The sequence below is a fragment of the Mesoplodon mirus genome, assembly GCF_964341445.2.
Source record: "Mesoplodon mirus genome assembly, chromosome: 7".
NCBI lineage: Eukaryota > Metazoa > Chordata > Mammalia > Artiodactyla > Ziphiidae > Mesoplodon > Mesoplodon mirus.
In genome coordinates, this window is record NC_138983.1 from 34,595,329 (window position 1) to 34,614,405 (window position 19,077).

A 19,077-nucleotide genomic window follows, 5' to 3' on the forward strand; every position below is an offset into this window, starting at 1 on the left:
AAAGCTTCCAACAAAGTCCAGGACCAGATGGCTTCACAGGTGAATTCTATCAAACATTTAGAGAAGGGCTAACACACATCCTTCTCAATGCTTCTAAAAAATTGCAGAGGAAAGAATACTCCCATACCATTCTATGGGGCCACCATCACCCTGATACCAAAACCAGACAAAGATACTACAAAAAAGAAAGAAAATTACAGACCAATATCACTGATGAATATAGATGCAAAAATCCTCAACAAAATACTAGCAAACAGAATCTAACAACACATTAAAAGGATCACACACCATGATCAAGTGGGATTTATTCCAGGGATGCAAGGATTCTTCAATATATGCAAATCAATCAATGTGATACACCATATTAACAAATTGAAGAATAGAAACCATAGGATCATCGCGATAGGTGCAGAAAATGTTTTTGGCAAAATTCAACATCCATTTATGATAAAAACTCTCCAGAAAGTGGGCATAGAGGGAACCTACCTCAACATACTAAAAGCCATATATGACAAACCCACAGCAAACATCATTCTCAATGGTGAAAAGATGAAAGCATTTCCTCTAAGATCAGGAACAACACAGGATGTCCACTCTCGCCACTATTTTTCAACATAGTTTTGGAAGTCCTAGTCATGGCAATCAGAGAAGAAAAAGAAATAAAAGGAATACAAATTGGAAAAGAAGAAGTAAAACTGTCACTGTTTGCAGGTGACATGATACTATACATGGAGAATCCTAAAGATGACACCAGGAAACTACTAGAGCTAATCAATGAATTTGGTAAAATAGCAGGATACAAAATTAATGCACAAAAATTTCTTGCATTCCTATACACTAACATCAAACAATCAGAGAAATTAAGGAAACAATCCCAGTTACCATTGCAACAAAAAGAATAAAATACCTAGGAATAAACCTACCTAAGGAGGTAAAAAACCTATACTCAGAAAACTATAAGATATTGATGAAAGAAATCAAAGATGATACAAACAGATGGAGAGATATACCATGTTCTTGGATTGGAAGAATCAATATTGTGAAAATGACTATACTACCCAAAGCAATCCACAGATTTAATGCAATCCCTATCAAACTACCAATGGCATTTTTCACAGAACTAGAACAAAAACTCTTAAAATTTCTATGGAGACACAAAAGACTCCGAATAGCCAAAGCAACCTTGAGGGTAAAAAACAGAGCTGGAAGAATCAGACTCCCTGACTTTAGACTATACTACAAAGTTAAGTCATCATGACAATATGGTACTGGCATAAAAACAGAAATATAGATCAATGGAACAGGATAAAAAGCTCAGAGATAAACCTAGGCACCTTTGGTCAACTAATCTATGACAAAGGAGGCAAGGACATACAATGGAGAAAAGACCGTCTCTTCAATAAGTGGTGCTGGAAAACTGGACAGCTACATGTAAAAGAATGAAATTAGAACCCTCCCTAACACCATACACAAAAATAAACTCAAAATGGATTAAACACCTAAATGCAAGACTGGATACTATTAAACTCTTAGAGGAAAACATAGGAAGAACACTTCTTGACATAAATCACAGCAAGATCTTTTTTGACCCACCTCCTAGGGTAATGGAAATAAAAACAAAAATAAACAAATGGGAGCAAATGAAACTTCAAAGCTTTTGCACTGCAAAGGAAACTATAAAGAAGACAAAAAGACAACTAACAGAATGGGAGAAATTATTTGCAAACGAATCAACGGACAAAGGATTAATCTCCTAAATGTATAAACAGCTGATTCAGCTCAATATTAAAAAAACAAACAACCTAATCAAAAAAATGGGCAGAACACCTAAACAGACATTTCTCCAAAGAAGACATACAGATGACCAAGAGGCACATGAAAATCAGCTCAACATCACTAATTATTAGAGAAATGCAAATCAAAACTACAATGAGGTATCACCTGACACCAGTTAGAATGGGCATCATCAGAAAATCTACAAACAACAAATGCTGGAGAAGGTTTAGAGAAAAGGGAACCTTTAGCACTGTTGGTGGGAATGTAAATTGATACAGCCACTATGGAGAACAGTATGGAGGTTCCTTAAAAAACTAAAAATAGAATTACCATATGATCCAGCAATCCCACTACTGGGCATATACCCTAAGAAAACCATAATTCAGAAAGACACATGCACCCCAATGTTCATTGCAGGGCTGTTTACAATAGCTAGGTCATGGAAGCAACCTAAGTGCCCATCGACAGACGAATGGCTAAAGAAGATGTGGTACATATATACAATGGAATATTACTCAGCCATAAAAAGGAAAGAAATTGGGTCATTTGTAGAGACGTGGATGGACCTAGAGACTGTCATACAGAGTGCAGTAAGTCAGAAAAACAAATATCGTATATTAACGCATATATGTGGAACCTAGAAAAATGGTACAGATGAACCGGTTTGCAGGGCAGAAACTGAGACACAGATGTAGAGAACAAACGTATGGACACCAAGGGGGGAAAGCGGCGGGGGTGGTGGTGGTGGTGGTGATGGTGTGATGAATTGGGAGATTGGGACTGACATGTATACACTGCTGTGTATAAATTGATGACTAATAAAAACCTGCTGTATAAAAAAATAAAATTCAATAAATACCAAAAGCAAAAAAAAAAAAAAAAAAGGTTGTGTCTGCTTTGATTAAATCATTCGTGTGACAAACTGAGATACTTCCTCCCTGACTTTCTGGAGCAAGAAAGGCGGGTTTTGTCTTTGCTGAAAAATGAGGAAATGACAAATTAAATTTGCCTATACTTTTTATATTCAGGGCAGCCCTTAAAGGACTATTTATGATAAAACCTAGACTCTCTGCTAAGGAGAACAAACACCAGCACCACTCAGCTACCCAAAGTGAAGAAGTGCTAGGTAACCATAATTTGACTCTTCTTTTAACTCCCAGGGGACGTTGCCATTTGAATATGATCTTTATTTCAGAATGAAACATTGATATAGAGACAGGTAAATTTTTTAACATAATTTTAATTCTTCAGTCAGTGAGGACAATATTTTGCTGTTTATGGGTACAAAACAGTCCTGTCCTAGGTATACAAGGGTATACATAAGTCTGTAACATTATTAGCTACAGTGAAATTACTTTACTAGACAGCACAGCAAAGTTGGGTTAACTAAAGATATAATAAGAAAATGCTTTGAAATAACATGAAGTCAATGGACATTTGACTGTACAATTTACTCTTTCAAAATATAAATGTATGTCAGCTTATGTGTGTGAATTACACTGTCTCAACACAGCCACCGTGTCTAGGAATGTGTAAACAACTCATAAGCCATTCTCTAAGGGGTGCAGTGAAAACTTCCAAAAGTGCCCCAGGTGTTTGTTCAGAGATAAGGGATAAACTTTAAGGCATTCTTCCAAGTGAATGTAAACTTTTCTGAAGTGGCCTTTCCAGTAAGGTATTATTGTTGTAGATACACTGTACTTTAATTTATAGTGCTGTTGGATATTTTTAGTAGCACATCATCACACTAATTGTCACTTTTTAAAAATCAGCTTAAAAATCCTGCAATTATAAAAAATGTCTGGGGTGCTGTTATTCTGTACACATTAGGCAGGCACTTTCTGTTGACTTAACTGTAAATCCTATTTTCTTCTAATAATTTTTATCTTTAGCTAGAATTATATTGCTAGTATTATGTTCTAAATAGCATGTTCACATATTGAGAAACAATGATTTGCCTACAATTTGTCTAATTTAAATCTGAGTTGATAATTTCTTTTAATAGGTCATTTTCTACAGAAGCATTCAAAATAAATAGTGCTACTCTTTGAGCATGTTTCAACATGATGATGTCTTTCTATCTGTTATGTCTTTTTCCAAAGTAATTTTCAGAGCATGTGAACTAAACTGACTACTGGAGATGTGGATACAGGCCATTATGAGAGTCCCCTTGTAGTGACCAACTAGTTTCATTTAATTTCCTTCTTTCCCTTATAATTGGCAGAGACCACCAGGTAATTATCTGGATTCATGTCCTTGAGGGTTGGAGATTTGCTCTGGATGGGGGATGTCTTGCCATCCACACGGGAGATCTGCAGCATCCGGCAGGGGTCGTGTTTCAACAAATACCCTGCAAAAGTTTCCCAACCTCCTCCCACACGGACCATGACATGCTTGTTGTGCAGCATCTGGAATGAAAAGAGAGCAAAAGGGTTAAATTCTGAGAATTCTTGCAGTGTCTCAAATCAGCTTCCAGCTCTAGCATTGTTATTGTTTTCTGTTTTGTTTTTCAAGCCCCCATTGTCCTTCCACTTCTTGCACAGTGTCTGAGTTAGCATACAGTTTATGAGAGAAGCTTTGTTTTTCCCATGCAAGTGGATCATGCATGGTACATATCCCCAGGATCCAGCTTTGCCCTGCTGTGGGAATCAGGGTGTAGGTACAATCCCTTGCTTGGTTCAGCGAGTCTAGAGGCTCCTTGCTGACGCTGACACCTGATGTTGCATCACAGCCTCATCATTGCCCAATTTCCTGCTTGCTGCCTCAGATCAGAGCTCTGTTCTCCCCACTGGGTTATTCCTCTCTGAACCAGGACTTAAAAGACCATGGAAATGCCTGCTACGGAATATAGTTTTTTTTAATTGAAGTATAGTTGATTTACAATATTGTTAGTTTCAGGTGTACAGCAAAGTGATTCGTTTATACGTATATATGTATATATATTCTTTTCTTTTCAATTCTATCCCATTATAGTTTATTACAAGATATTGAGTGTAGTCCCTGTGCTATACAGTAAATCCTTATTGTTTATCTATTTTTGGAATATAAAGTTAATAATCACACAAATACTCAATGAAAATAGAATTGAAAATGCACTGAGAAAAATTGAAATCTTCCCTAGTCACTGTCTGAGGCTTTCAAGGAAAGATATTATGGAATGGCCAAACATGTATGTTGTCTTTACTCTCATTCTTCTTAATTACAATAGAATACTTCTTTAGAAACAAAACAAAAACAAAGAAAACAAAACCCTTACCTTCAGGGCCATGAACCATCTAGAGCTCCAGGGTTAAGAAGGCTACAGACTGAAAAGGTGAAGAATATGTGGTTCTTTCTACCCAGTAAAAACGTGTCCGAGTTGTGGAGGATTGGCACAGGGAGCCAAAGATTTGATCTTGGCTTCTTTCAAGTATCACAAAATGTAAGAATAAGGGGGAATGTCGCACCTTCACCAAAGACCTCTCCCCTGCCCGAAATATGATGAACACACAATGGCAATGTAATCTTGGGAAGGGGATATGGGTTTGGGAGGGGTTTGGTAAGTACTTTTCGTGGAAGACCCTATGAAATCTCTCTGAATTTCTCTCACTCTGTGTTACCTTCAGATCTTGATTTTTTTTTTTTTTTTTTTTTTTTTGCGGTACGCGGGCCTCTCACTGTTGTGGCCTCTCCCGTTGCGGAGCACAGGCTCCAGACGCGCAGGCTCAGCGGCCATGGCTCATGGGCCTAGCCGCTCCGCAGCATGTGGGGTCTTCCCAGACCGGGGCACGAACCCGTGTCCCCTGCATCGGCAGGTGGACTCTCAACCACTGCACCACCAGGGAAGCCCCAGATCTGGATTTTTTGACTGCTAGCCAGTGGGGGAAGACTTTGCCCTTAGCTGTTGAGATTCTGAGGAAAGTTTTGGATTCTCTTTCTGTATGCCTGTACCCACAAAATATTGCATATATATTTAGGGCTTTCACAGACTCCCAAAAATCCATCCATAGGCTCAAGGTAAGAAATCCTGAAACATGGGGTTGACATAAGGCAGTTTTCAAAATCAAATATCGTGGAAAGTAATAAAAATATGCTGAATAACAATAATTACAACTATTACACTCATGAGAATTAAGTGTAACTATACCAGTTATTCTCACTTAGAATATTAGAATTTTAGAATAGAAAGTATCTGGGGAAACATTTTCTAACAAGAAGGCTTCAAACTTATTTTAGCACCAGCATCTACTCATTAAATAAAAACTCAGTGGGAACCCATGAAATATAAAGCAGATAAGAGGAGTCAGGATTTAGCTTATAACCATTCTGCCTCCCCAGGTCCGCCAGTGGTACCATGTTCCTGTTGTTTAGGATGAAGATACTGAGGCCCAGATCTTTAATGTGATTTCCTGACTCCCAGTCTAGTACTCTTCCCACAACCGTTCCTCCTTATAAAATCCATCAAGGCTTTTATAATTTTACAGGCCTATTTTCATTGCCACAAGTTCCTGGGTGTGCCTCTACTTCCTGTTTTCAAAACTTGGGAGTTACTGGGACAAAAACTGCAAAGGCCAGGGTCAAAATAGCACTTTGACCCTTTCTCCCATTGTTCCAAGAGCACTGCTTTTGCCTATTGTTGAAGTTCTGGTGCCTCCTAGCCCTGTAAATTACATTTAAGAATTGCCTCTAAACGTCCTTGGTATGAATGTCCTTGGCAGAATGCCCAAGTTCACTTGACTGTAAGCAGGCTGTTTCAACCAGAAAGGACTGCCAGCCAGAAGAGTTTTTAAACAATTAGTGAACTCTGGGAAACAGTGACAGAAATGCTTTTCAGCCTGGAGTATATGATCATGAAGGTAAAAACTCTGCTTGCAGATTCTTTAATGAATCCATAGGACAAGGCAGAGTGGATTCAACATGAAACAGAGTCATTCTGAATGTGAGTAACACAGGAATTAAATTTCTGCCCATCTCGTCTTCCAGAATCTTCCTATAGCTAATCAGCAAAGGTATAATTTCCCAAAGAAAGCCAATGGTCAAACTGGAGTTTCAAGCTTGGGATTAAGATATCAGAGCTACAGGTGTTCCTATAGCCTGATTGTAGAGATTTAAATTCCACACCTTTTCTTAGAACATGCTCAGTCTCAAGAAAAAAAAAGGAAGAAATGAATGCCAACCTCATGTCCATAAACAAAATCCCTATTGTTTAACATAAAAGCAAATCAACCTGCTATAAACTAAATTGCTCTCAACCCTTCCTTCCCTTCACAGCATTTACTGTGCCAAACCTAACCTTGGATTAAGTGTATAATCTTCTTCCTAAATCAGGGCTGAGCTGCTGAGCTCTTCGGGAAGAACTCCTTCCACCTCAGAGATTAGTGACATTAGACCAAGTGCAGTTAATTAAGCCTTTTATTTTTTGTTTTGGTCAATCCCATTTCTTATTCCTCTCTATTATTCTCAAGTACACTACCCATTTCATCCTCATCAGTCTACCATGACTTCATCTTTATCAGGCATGGCTTCCTCTCTCTTGGTACCTCCACTGGCTAATTCAGTCCAACCTACATTTATCTTTTACCCTGCCTTTCTTGTCACAGAAATAAGTCCTTCTGTTCAAGGTCAAGTCCTCCCCCCTGTCCTAATCCCCATTTCCGCTCATGAAGAACCCAGCTACATCAAACATCTCATCCCTCTTCTCTCTCTTTCCAATTTAGTGTATAATGGTCCTTACCCTTTAGGAAATAAATGTATCCAAGCCCCTCCCACTCTTCTGCAAAGAAAACTCTTCTTCTTTCATCCCAGTCTACTTTGCTCTCATACCTTCTCCTTACACCTGAGCTTCCTGACAGTTAAGTTTACACTCAATGTTTTCACTTCTAATTTCCTATTTACTGTCCAACCAACAGTAGGCATTGCTTCTGCTTAACTGCATGAGAAAGAAAACCAGATGACTTCTAGAATTGTCAAATCCAGTGGACTGTCCCTAATCCTTGTCTTCTTTGATCATTCAAATAAGGTATCTGATAGTATTGACACTCCTTCCTTGAAACTCCCTACTCCTTTATTCTCCATGACAAGACTCTCTTTCCTGGATCTCCTGATACCTACCTGAGGGTTCTCTCTCTGCTCCCTTCAAAAGTTGTATTTCTTCTACTTATTTTTAAGTTTTGCTTTTCCAGAAGATTCTGAAGTTATCTGTCCTTTCTCTACTGCTTTTCTCAGTCTAACCACTCTCTATTTGCAACCTCATGGTTTTCACTGCCATCTACTTTTGTGTCCCCAAACTATAACTCTAGCCCTTGTTTCTTCCTGGAGCTTCCAAATGCAAAGGCAGCCTGCTCTCTTCCTTCCACTAGGGCCCCACTGGTCTTTCATCATAGGGTTGGTGACATGAGCAGCCTCTGTACCTAGTCAGATACCAAAAACATTCATTTCCCACTAAATGTTTCTCAGGATTTTTGCTACCATTGCCACTATTTAGTTCAGGAATTCATCTTTCCCTGGTCTATTGTAGAGGACTCACTGCCTCCAGGCTTGCTGTGTCCAATCCATTTAGTAAACTGCCACCAAATGGAATTCCATAAGTGCAAGTGTGATGTGTCCTGCCTAAATACTTTCACTACCTCCCTCTCTCCTGTAGGGTGAGTCACTTTATTTGCATATGTTACTCTCCGTGACTACTCCTGCCAGCCTCATCCCTTCCCTGAGCCCTGGGACCCATGAATACTTGTAGTTCTATATTCCCAGATAACATACTCTTTCTCTCATGTTTTTTCACATTTGCCCCTAAATGTGGAACGTCCTTTCTGTTCTTCCCTCCCTGCTCACCAGGACCATAAACATTTCCCCAATTCAAACATCACCTCCACCTGAAAAAATCTTCCAGGGTCATACCCCTCATTGATAAGGGAATCCTTTCTTGACATGTGCTGTTTAGTTTACACATGACTTCACTGCTTTGCTCATTCTACAGAGTTGTAACTATTAATTTACCTGTATGCCCCTTTTAATAATATGGAGCTCTCTGAAAAGAGTGATGATGTACCTCTCATGTTTGGACTCTCACATATGTGATCTCAGAACAGTGTCAATAGTGTAACCATACAGTACTTCTTTTCTTGTATCTTTCCATACTACTTACTTTGCCTAATGTAAGATATCAGTATCAGTATTACTCCCATTTTATAGATAGTAAAACTGATGCTCTTAGAAGAACTGATGCTCTTAAACAACTTGTGCAAGATCACACAACAAATCAGTGGCAGAACTGGGACAAGAATCCTTTTGTTTTTGTCTATTATACCATATCCACTTATTCTGTAAAGCTCCTAGATTTGGATTTTCATACCTGCTTAGTTACTTACAAGTGATAATTTAGCACAGGCAAGGAATTATCAATGTTAGAAATAGTTATAATTTGCTTAAGCAGATTAAATGCTCACATAAAATGATTTATAGTTTTATGTCCTAATAAACTTTAAATAAATATTGCATTTAATTTAAGAAGGTTATCCTCTAAGTGGCCCTAATTATTTCAGAAATAAATATGTGTCAAGTACAGGTAATACAATAAAATATATTTATAGGTATCTGTTGGCATAAGGAGAACTGGGTTTTGATTCTCTGTTCAGTGTGCATTTTACGGCTCCTTTATTTTTAATGCTTCACAATGTTGAACAATTTTGTGTTCTTCATTCCAAAAGATAACTTGTTTTGGCTAATAGGGCTAATATACATGTGAATTGAGTATTCAGTGTAGTTTTCTATGTTGTTTGTTGCATTTTTCTCTTTTTTAAATATCTTTATTGGAGTATAATTGCTTTACAATGTTGTGTTAGTTTCTGCTGTACAACAAAGTGAATCAGCTATGTGTATACGTATATCCCCATCTCCCCTCCGTCTTGAGCCTCCCTCCCACCCTCCCTATCCCACCTGTCTAGGTCATCACAAAGCATCAAGTTGATCTCCTTGTGCTAGTTGCACTTCTCTTGAGTAAAGAAAAATAAGTTAGAGTTGCTATAAATATTCCCCAACACTGCACATTGCAAAGCAGTAGTTTTTGCATACTAGGCCTATTCTAACATTGCTATTTTCTACAGTTGACCTCATTCCTCACCATGCCCCTGATTCTAACAAAGGGAAGAAGATTCTTTACCAATTTAGCAACATTTCTCAATGCTGAAGGGGAAAAGAACAAAAAACAAAAACCTTGTCTCAACATTTCTCCCAAAGGCCTTAATGAAGTTTCATAAGCAGATCTGGGTTATTGTAAACATTTTCTTTTTTGATGTCTATGAGTGACATACATACCTTGCCCAGGGAAAAGAATCAGTAGGTCTCAAAGTTATGTTTTTGTTTTTTAATAATTTCTTCTAGTAATGGGAAAAAGAACTCCCATTCTTACCAAGGGCATTTTGATTTCTGCCTTTGTCCTATTATGATATTAAACTATGTGTTGTTTTCTTAGTAGGTCTCTTCTCATGTGCCAGCAAAAGGGAAACTTTTTTCTTAGTTGACACAGAGTCATAATATTAGAGCACCTACTATGTGCCAGATAATCTACAAATATGCCTTCTTGAATTAAGGAGGATAGAAAAATTGAGGTCATTGGCAATGCTGTCATTTCACAGATGTACAAACTGGCAGACAGAGGGTCACACAGGGGTTTCCCAGAGCCAGGCTAGAAATCACACCTCTTTTACTCCCAATCTAGTACATGGCCTTACAATTGAACAGCTATACTCTTCCAAAAATTATTATTCTAAAAATGAATCCAATCTTGAAAGGTGGATGAATCACTTAGTATATTGACCCAGTAGTGGTTTATAACATGTCAGATAAGTCATTTGATTTGCTGGATTCAGTGCACATCTTGTTAGGCTACACTATGTTTACCTAAAGCCCACTTTCTAGAACCACCTTTCAATCTTATTTTCCTAACACAGTAAGGCAACAAACTATCCCATAAACAACAAATTCTGTAACTCATCCAGATACTTAATTTAAAGGAAAAAAATGGGTTGAAAGGAAATAAGTTAATTCTCTTATATCAACTTACAACATAATGGAAAATCCAAAAAGTTGTAGAAATGATTAATCAACAGCTTCCTACAAATTTTGAGATCACTGTGGTATCAGGGGGTCTAGTGGTCTGGCTCTTATGATGTGTGATAACAGGACTTCAGGAAGAAGATTTTTTTTCCTTTCTAATTATTGGAGAGACAGACTGCAATCACATTATGTGCAGTTGTTAAGAACTTAAAGCAAGAAAAAGTATGTATTTTTCTTCTTCTTGGGCACATTAATCAGAATTACTTCGACTCACTTTTTGTTGACAGGGCAGAGCTGATGTTTATGTATGGATCACAGAAAATCATATGTTTTACTAAGCGAAAAAAATGGTCACATAAGAGAGCCAGGAAATATTATGGATTTTCTGGTAATGTATTTGGTTTTTAAGGTGACCAGGTTGTATAAATTTATATTATACAAACAAAAAACAAGCAAAATACCACCAACAAAAATAAATAACTAACAGGAAATGTCTTTTAGGTATGCAGAATTTAAAGTTAAATGCTTTAGGTCCATATTTGATAGCTTTATTTTATTAATTCCCCAGCATAGATCTGCTTGCATGTTCATATCTGTCCTAAATCATAATTCCTATGAAATGCTTCAGGTGTCGCCACCTTCTCAGCAAAACACTGATACATCTCTTTCATTCTGATTTGAGTCTTTTGCCCATGAACTTGAAAATGCAGGGAAGCAGGAGTGTCTCTCAAGTGCTCTGAATACAAATGTCATTAGACCCGGAGGATGTGGAAGCTTTCGAGCAGGATGCCCTCATCATCTCTCACACTTCACTAATCCACCTTCCACTCCAGTGCCAGAGTGATCTTTGAAAAAGGAAAATCTGATCAGGCTACTGCCTTGCAATGGACCTGTGAGTGGTTCTCCACTGTCTGCAGTGTTTCTCAGCCATTTTTAGTTCCAGTCCATCTGAGGAATATGACTCTTTCTCATCAGAACAAAAGCCTGTGGCAAAGATTCTGGGAAAGCAAGGGTGTGAGCGTGCGAGCATGCAGGGGCATGTGTGCTTGTGCGTGTAGGGATGGGGCAGGATCTACATCTCTAGGGTGGGCAGAAGAACACATAATTTGAGGAAACAATTTGCCAGTGTTTCTGATATCCCTTCCTCTACCTCTGTCCCTCTCCTGTCCCCATGAGAACAACCACCCTGAGACACTAAGCACTTCACAGTCCAGTTCCTTTCCCACCTTCTTTCTCATTATGCCTTAATGATCACATACTGTTGTGCGGGTTGCACACTGCACAACTATGCACTATACTGTGGCCCTACATTTCTGTACCCATGACCACCTTCCAAATTATTTACCCAACAAATATTCTGAACTCCTTAGAATCCCCTGAAAGTTTCATCCCTTTCTACATGCAGAGAATCGTTCCACATTCACCAGGTGAATTAAAGTGAGTCTCTTCCATTGGCCATTCAACAAATATTTGTTGAGTGCCAGACAAGGTTATTCCTTGCTAAATTTTATGCCCTGAGGGCCTAGGGCAGTGAAAAGTACATAATAGGCACTCAATAAATGCTCATTAAATGGATGAATGAACAATGTTAACAGCTACTAATGCTCCATCCAGGCATCACTGCCTTTCTGGAATATTTCTGCACTCTCTGACATTTAGATTACCTTCTTTGGACCTTGAGATTTTCCTGCACAGACCTCAAGCAAAGCACCTACAATACTTTGTTGCCTTATTTCTTGTCCATCTCTCTGACCTCTCTAAAGGGTCACATCCTATTCAGCTTTGTATACCTGGCAACTATTACCATATGTACTATGTAAAACATCACATATGGAAAGATAAGAAAAAAGAAAAGATGAAATGCTTTGTCTTTAGAAGGAAGAGTCTAAAACAAACAAAAAAAGAAACCAGGATGTGAATGATAATCCACATCAAACATTGTTTAAAGAATTCCTTTGAGAGAGACAGATTTTGGGTCAGAGAAGGAAGCTTTAACAGGGATCATATTTAAAAGGGGGAGGAGATTGTATTAGAATCAATAGAACAATGGACAGAAGAGAGAGAAAGGAGAAGGGGAAAGAAGGAGAAAAGAAGAAAGCATCCTGAATAAATCCAAAAGTAAGTATATTATTCTCTTCGTTATCTTCCTTCACAAATTCTCATAACACAAGGAATGCATATTTAAAAAAAATATTGTTCACTATAGTAACAAATCACTTGATAAAAATTTCACCCCCTCCTCTTTCTCTTTCAATGCTTAAGTGTTTGGGGTCACTCTCATTAAGCCCTTCCCCACTTAACTGACCACAGTGGCTCATATTTCTGCCCAATCTGTGAACTGCTCTCCACCTGAGCCATCCTTCTAAGAGGCAACCATCTCTGACACGGACTGAGGAGAGGAGACGACCCACCTAAATTTAGATCAGTTTGGCTTCCTGGGACATCATACGTTTCCAACCCTGCTCGGTATGTTTTTACAAGCCCTCATAACTTGAGTGAAAATATTGTTTTTAGAATGCAGTCATCCAGATAAAGAGTGTTAAATTAATTTATAGGACAACAGACTCTGTCATCATCTAATGTTATACTGAAATGGCATACGCTGAAAATTGGGCAACTGGGAATTCAGCTCTCTGCCTAAGGTACCCTGACACCTGGAGGAGTAAGATGGCAGGTGTTCAATCCCTAGTGGAAAGGCTGAAACCTGCATTTTCAAGATACATGATGAGGTCGCCTGTGAATAGGGCAGCAGAGGCTCTGTTAACCACAGGTGACATAGGAAGGCTCCTTTTTGTCAAAGGTTGGGGATTCATCTCAACATCTCTAGCTACTTGAAATTATAAATGGTTAAATACTACCCAAATAAACAAGCTTCTGGAATTATTGTTTTATTGTTTACAAAGAATTTTTCATATTTACTGTCTCATTTTTATCTACCTAACCATCCTTTTGTTTATTATGCCCTTTTCCTAAATAACGCTTCAGAGATTTGAACTACAGTCACCAGAGCAGAAGCTACCATCTGTTTTGTCTTTACCAGACTGCCTAGGTATGGTTACCACTAACTAGCTGTACAACCCTAAGACATTTATTGAATCTCTCTGTGCTTCAGTTCCTCACCTGTAAAATGATTATAGAGTTTTTTGGATAAAGATATTAATATGTGCAAGCATTTAGCCACATTGCCTGGGGCATGATACTCAATAGCAACCTGCCATTATTATAATTATTATTAAAAGAATAATACTGTTATTGTGATGATGATGATAAGCTCCTTATGGATTTTATTTCAGTTACTTCTTGTAGCAACTCTAAGTGGCTTGCATTATTATCGACATTTACAGATGACAAAATGATAGCTCAGAAAGGTGAAGTAAATTGCCCAAAGTCACTTAGCTAGGAAGTGACAAAGTTTAGATTTGAACTTGAGTTTCTCTGACCTCGAAGGCAATACTCAGTACCCCTTAACTATACATTCTAAAGGGGCTTCACCAGGAGTCATGGTTGTCTGAGTTCTTACCTAGACTTTTCCCATGGACAAACCTCTTTTCTTTAGGAATAGGTGTTGTCAAATTATGATGTCTCCATTTATGATCATATCACCCAGCTCTCAATGTACCCAGACCCAGAACATAAAGGAACTTAATACATGCTTGGAAGAATTTGTTTAAATTTGAACTTGATTGTTTAACCCATACAAAAATACTGAAAATTAGGTACACCCAGAGTGCTTTGCCCTGGGCCCCATACTCTGAAAGGAAACTGTAGAGCAGAAATCTCTGACAGCCTGCAAAATACTTTCACTTAAATCATTTCATTTTGTTATCACACCTGCCCAGTGGTTTGGCAGGTTAATATTTGTTCACAGTGCACAAATGGGGAGAAAGAGGTTAGGTGGGTAGCTCATGGACACTCAGCAAGAACACAGACCTAGTCTCCTGATTCCCAGTTTTGTGATTTGTTGTCTTCAGTAATAAATTACAGCAGGGGGAATGTAATCCTCAAACCCTCATTTGAAGGGTGAACTGTTGCAGCGTCCTAATGATGAGAGCCAATCCTCCAGCATGAACAGGGCCTTGAATCAGAAACCTTCTGGCTATTGAGGCTGGCCAGAAAAATATTCCTGGCCTGCTTTTGTTGTTTCCCTTTGGAGGGGTAAAAAGTTTAATTCCCAGGCTCAATGTAGACAAATGACTCTCAGTAGCTTCTTTCTGGAAGCAAACATGAGAAGAGCAGCTAGCAGATGAATGTAACCATTCACTGGTAAAAAGTTCCCTTTGCATCTGCCTTGAAATATGTGCAGGGGCCCTTACTGCCAACTGTCTGTCAGTTCTCATCTCCTCGTTATGTAAGGTCTCCATTTTCCCAGTTCTGCACCAAAGGAAATTAAGAAGCCTTAGCCACAATCTAATTACCAGTCCATGGCACCATTTCAGACAGGGAAGGCAAAGTTATGATAAATATTTAATAGAATACTCAGTATAGTGAAAGCAACGAGCTGGAAAATGATGGTGCCAGAAAGGGAACAGTTGTCTAGAGGAAGGATTTGTAGCTGGTATATACCCAACTGAAACTAGAATTCATCTACCCCAAAGATGCAACATCTATTCAGGAAGGGGAGCTGAGCTCCAAGAGGCAATGAAAGTTCAACGCTTCCACTAATCAAACAGGGCCATGTTTGTCTGACTCTATCTGAACTCCATTCTCTTGTATGTACTGATAACAAAACCCAACAAACTGGAATCAGTACTGGGAGAGCCAAAGGTTAACGTTGCCAAAGGTGGCAATTCAGGTCCCGAAAAGTAATAACAGTGTCTGGAATCCAGACACTGGAAAAATGACTGCTTTGCCCGTTTTTTTTTTTTTTTTTTTTGCGGTACGCGGACCTCTCACTGTTGTGGCCTCTCCCGTTATGGAGCACAGGCTCTGGACGTGCAGGCTCAGTGGCCAGGGCTCACGGGCCCAGCCACTCCACGGCATGTGGGATCTTCGCGGACCGGGGCACGAACCTGTGTCCCCTGCATCGGCAGGCGGACTCTCAACCACTGCGCCACCAGGGAAGCCCTTTGCCCCTGTTTTTAATGTATCTTTAGTATATTGGTAGACCCATTAAAGTGGAAAACCAAGTATTACTAAATATATTCAGAACTTTTATATTGACAAAATATTTGAAAACCTGAGTCTCCTTTCTCTCAAAGCCCCATTCAAATGAAAGGCAAGGAATAAAGGTGTTATAAAGCTACCAGGGCAAAGAGAAATTAAGAGGATATAACAGTAGACAAAAAAGGTCAAAGACATTTTTAGAAGATGGAAAAAAGATAAATGAGTCATAACTGACTGAAGGTAGAGAGAGCTGAAACTAAAAACTGGAAATGGCAGCTGACAAAGCGAAGCAAGTCAGATCAGGCCTTGAAACTACAGGAAACTCAGGTTTTAAAGTCGTCAGGTACTTCCATCAGGTAAGGAGAGAAATATAGCTGAAAAAAAGATAAATGGCTGAAAATCAATATAAGGATCATCTAGCCCCCAGATTTTTACTGCACCCCACTCCAGAGTTGCTATGCCTGTGACTATGTCCATGGTACCAATGACCACATCATCACAGCAGGAGACTGAAGGTTTCTCTTTGTAGAAATTGAATCAGAGATGCTCCAGACTAGGGCCCAGGAACAGGATGGAAAGATGGAACAGATACATGATAAAGCAAGTCCAGCAAAGTGTTCATTGTAGAACCAGATGGTAGTTCTATGGGTATTGACTTCTCTGTGTTTGAAAATTTTTCACAATAAAATGTTAGAGGAAAAATTCATCCCAAATCCGAATCCAATCTGTTCTTACCATCTCCACTGCTATCTCCCTCATCCCAAGGTTCCTTCGTCTCACCTGGATTTACCACAATAACCTCCCAACTGCTTTTCCTGCTCCTGTTCTGCCCCTCGGTACACTCTCAACAGAGAAACTAGAGGGATCTTGTTCAAACAGAAGTTACCTTGGGTCACAACTCCACTCGAAACACTGCCTGGCTCGCATTTCACCGGGAACACACTACAGAGTCCTTCCAACAGCCTCCAAGTTCCTCCATGACCTGAACTCCTGTTACTTCTCTGACTTTATGCACTACCACGGGGCCCTTCATATGCTCTGATGCAGCCACATTGGTCTCCTTGCTATTTCTCAGACACTCCAGGGCTACTCCAGGCACACTCTTGACTTGGTGTTCGTTCTGCCTAGAAAACATTTCCCTTAGACAACTGGAGAGCTAACTCTGCACCTCTTTCATGCCCTTGCTAATCTCTCATCTCCTCAGTAAGCTGACCTTAATGACTCTTAAAACTGCAGTCTCTGCTCCCCGCACTCCCAGCCTGCCTTACCCTGCTCTACTTTTCCTTTCCCACTCCAACATGACACTTATCACTTCTAGCAAGCTCTATAATTTACATATTTATTATATTTATTGTTTAGACAGTAGAATCCATCCCAACTAGGGTTGCCAGATGTATCATATAAAAATACAGGGCACCCAGTTAAGTCTGAATTTCAAATAAGCAACAAACACTCTCTCAGTACAAGTATGTCCCCTGCAATATTTAGAACAAACTCATACTAAAAGGTATCTGTTGTTTATCTGAAATTCAACTGTAATTGAGCATCCTGTATTTAATCTGATGACCCTACACACACACACACTCACAGGAATATAAGATCCTCAAGGGGGCCAGGTATCGTCTGTTTTGTTCTCTGATATATCCTCAACTCCCAGAACACGGCATGTTTCAGAGTATATGTTGAATAAATATATGTTGGGTGAATGAATGATTACATTTTCTCAGGTGCACTCTAAGAAAACAAGGGAGTAATCCTCAGAAGACACGCGATTCAGGAAATAGGGAATCCACCATCAAAGCAAGTTTAAAAAACATCAAAGTAAGTTAAAAAAAAAAGTCTCAGATGACACTGTGAGGCCAATCTGGGGGAGGAGGACACACGTGGAGGGGCCAGAAATGAAACCAACAGATGAACTGGTGCTTCTGCCTGCGACACGATCATCGTGATGGGCTTCACAGTTCTTTCAGGGGATCTGATAGGGGTTCTTGGTCATACTTGGGACCAAAAACAGGACATTATTGACTTCAAGGAAAATAAAAATGGTTACAAAAAATAAAAGTAATCATGGCACACTACAATATTTATGTGACCATTATAAAGTAAATACTGACTACAGTACTGATTTGACCAACATTGTGGTACCACCAATGATGCTCAGCAAATAGGAGGAAGGAAAGTGTATGTGTGTTGGGGGGTTAGGCGGAAGCCTAAGATTGCTAAATTGTCATCTTCCTGCTCTTGCTACCTTGGGTGTATAAGCAGACCATAGAAAATGTCTAAAATTTAGAAACTAAGGAAGAACAGCATAATTACATAACTTAGAAATTTGGAGACACATGAAAGAAGAAACAGCTTCCAGAGGTGAAACTAGCTGCCTCTAGGGAAAATTCGGGAGAAAAAGAATGGAAAAGGGTAGAAAGAGATGGGGCAGTTTTGCTGTTTTTGAACATAAATCTTACAGCACCACTTTATTAACTATATATATATATATATATTTACAAAAATTAAAATTTAATTTAAAACCCTCAGTTCTGCTACTTAAGGAAACAAAACTAAAAGGGGAAAAATGGAATTTCTAAAATATCAACATAGAAAACATATTTTATTATCCACAAAATTATTTTATTGCTATAAAAACTTTATTATTCTTTTGCAAACTCGCTGGCAGGCTCTCATATACTTCACTATATAAGGATGCAATTTTACCTGAAATCACTACAAATTTAATCATGAATCTTTTTTCCCCTTTGACATACTTCAGGAGTAGTAGATAATGGAAGAGTATTCAGACCTGAGTTCCAACCTGGCTACCTAATCTCAAATGTTTACTAACATTTTATTAGGACTTTTTGGTTTACAAAATCCTTTATACCACCATTTCATTTGATCTTCTAATGTTACTTTAAAAGTTATTTTCATAATATACATATTTGGATTTCTCCCAACATTAAACAAAAACATCACAATATCCTCAGATAAGATGGCTACATGAACTTAGGAGGGCAAAGCTTTGCTACTTGCATTGTTTCCTTATAGTTTGTTTTACCCTCCCCTGTTCTTTCTGACTCTTGAACAACTATAAGTCTACAATTAAAGCCTTAGCATTTCTTTTCCGGAAACTTTCCTTCCAAGATCATGCTTCCTGGTTCTTCCTACTTCTCC

The 19,077-nt window shown here is 38.8% G+C and overlaps 1 protein-coding gene across 3 annotated transcripts in view; it reads right to left on the reverse strand.

Annotated features, from left to right (window-relative positions):
* Positions 1-3,003: 3,003 nt before the first annotated feature.
* Positions 3,004-19,077, reverse strand: part of GAS2 (growth arrest specific 2) — a 124,756-nt gene continuing 108,682 nt past the window's right edge. For all 3 annotated transcript variants that reach the window (XM_082626454.1, XM_082626452.1, XM_082626451.1), the window contains one exon: positions 3,004-4,184. In XM_082626454.1, coding sequence (XP_082482580.1) covers positions 3,966-4,184 — 219 coding nt within the window. In that variant the 3' untranslated portion in view covers positions 3,004-3,965. The remainder of the gene's footprint in view (positions 4,185-19,077) is intronic.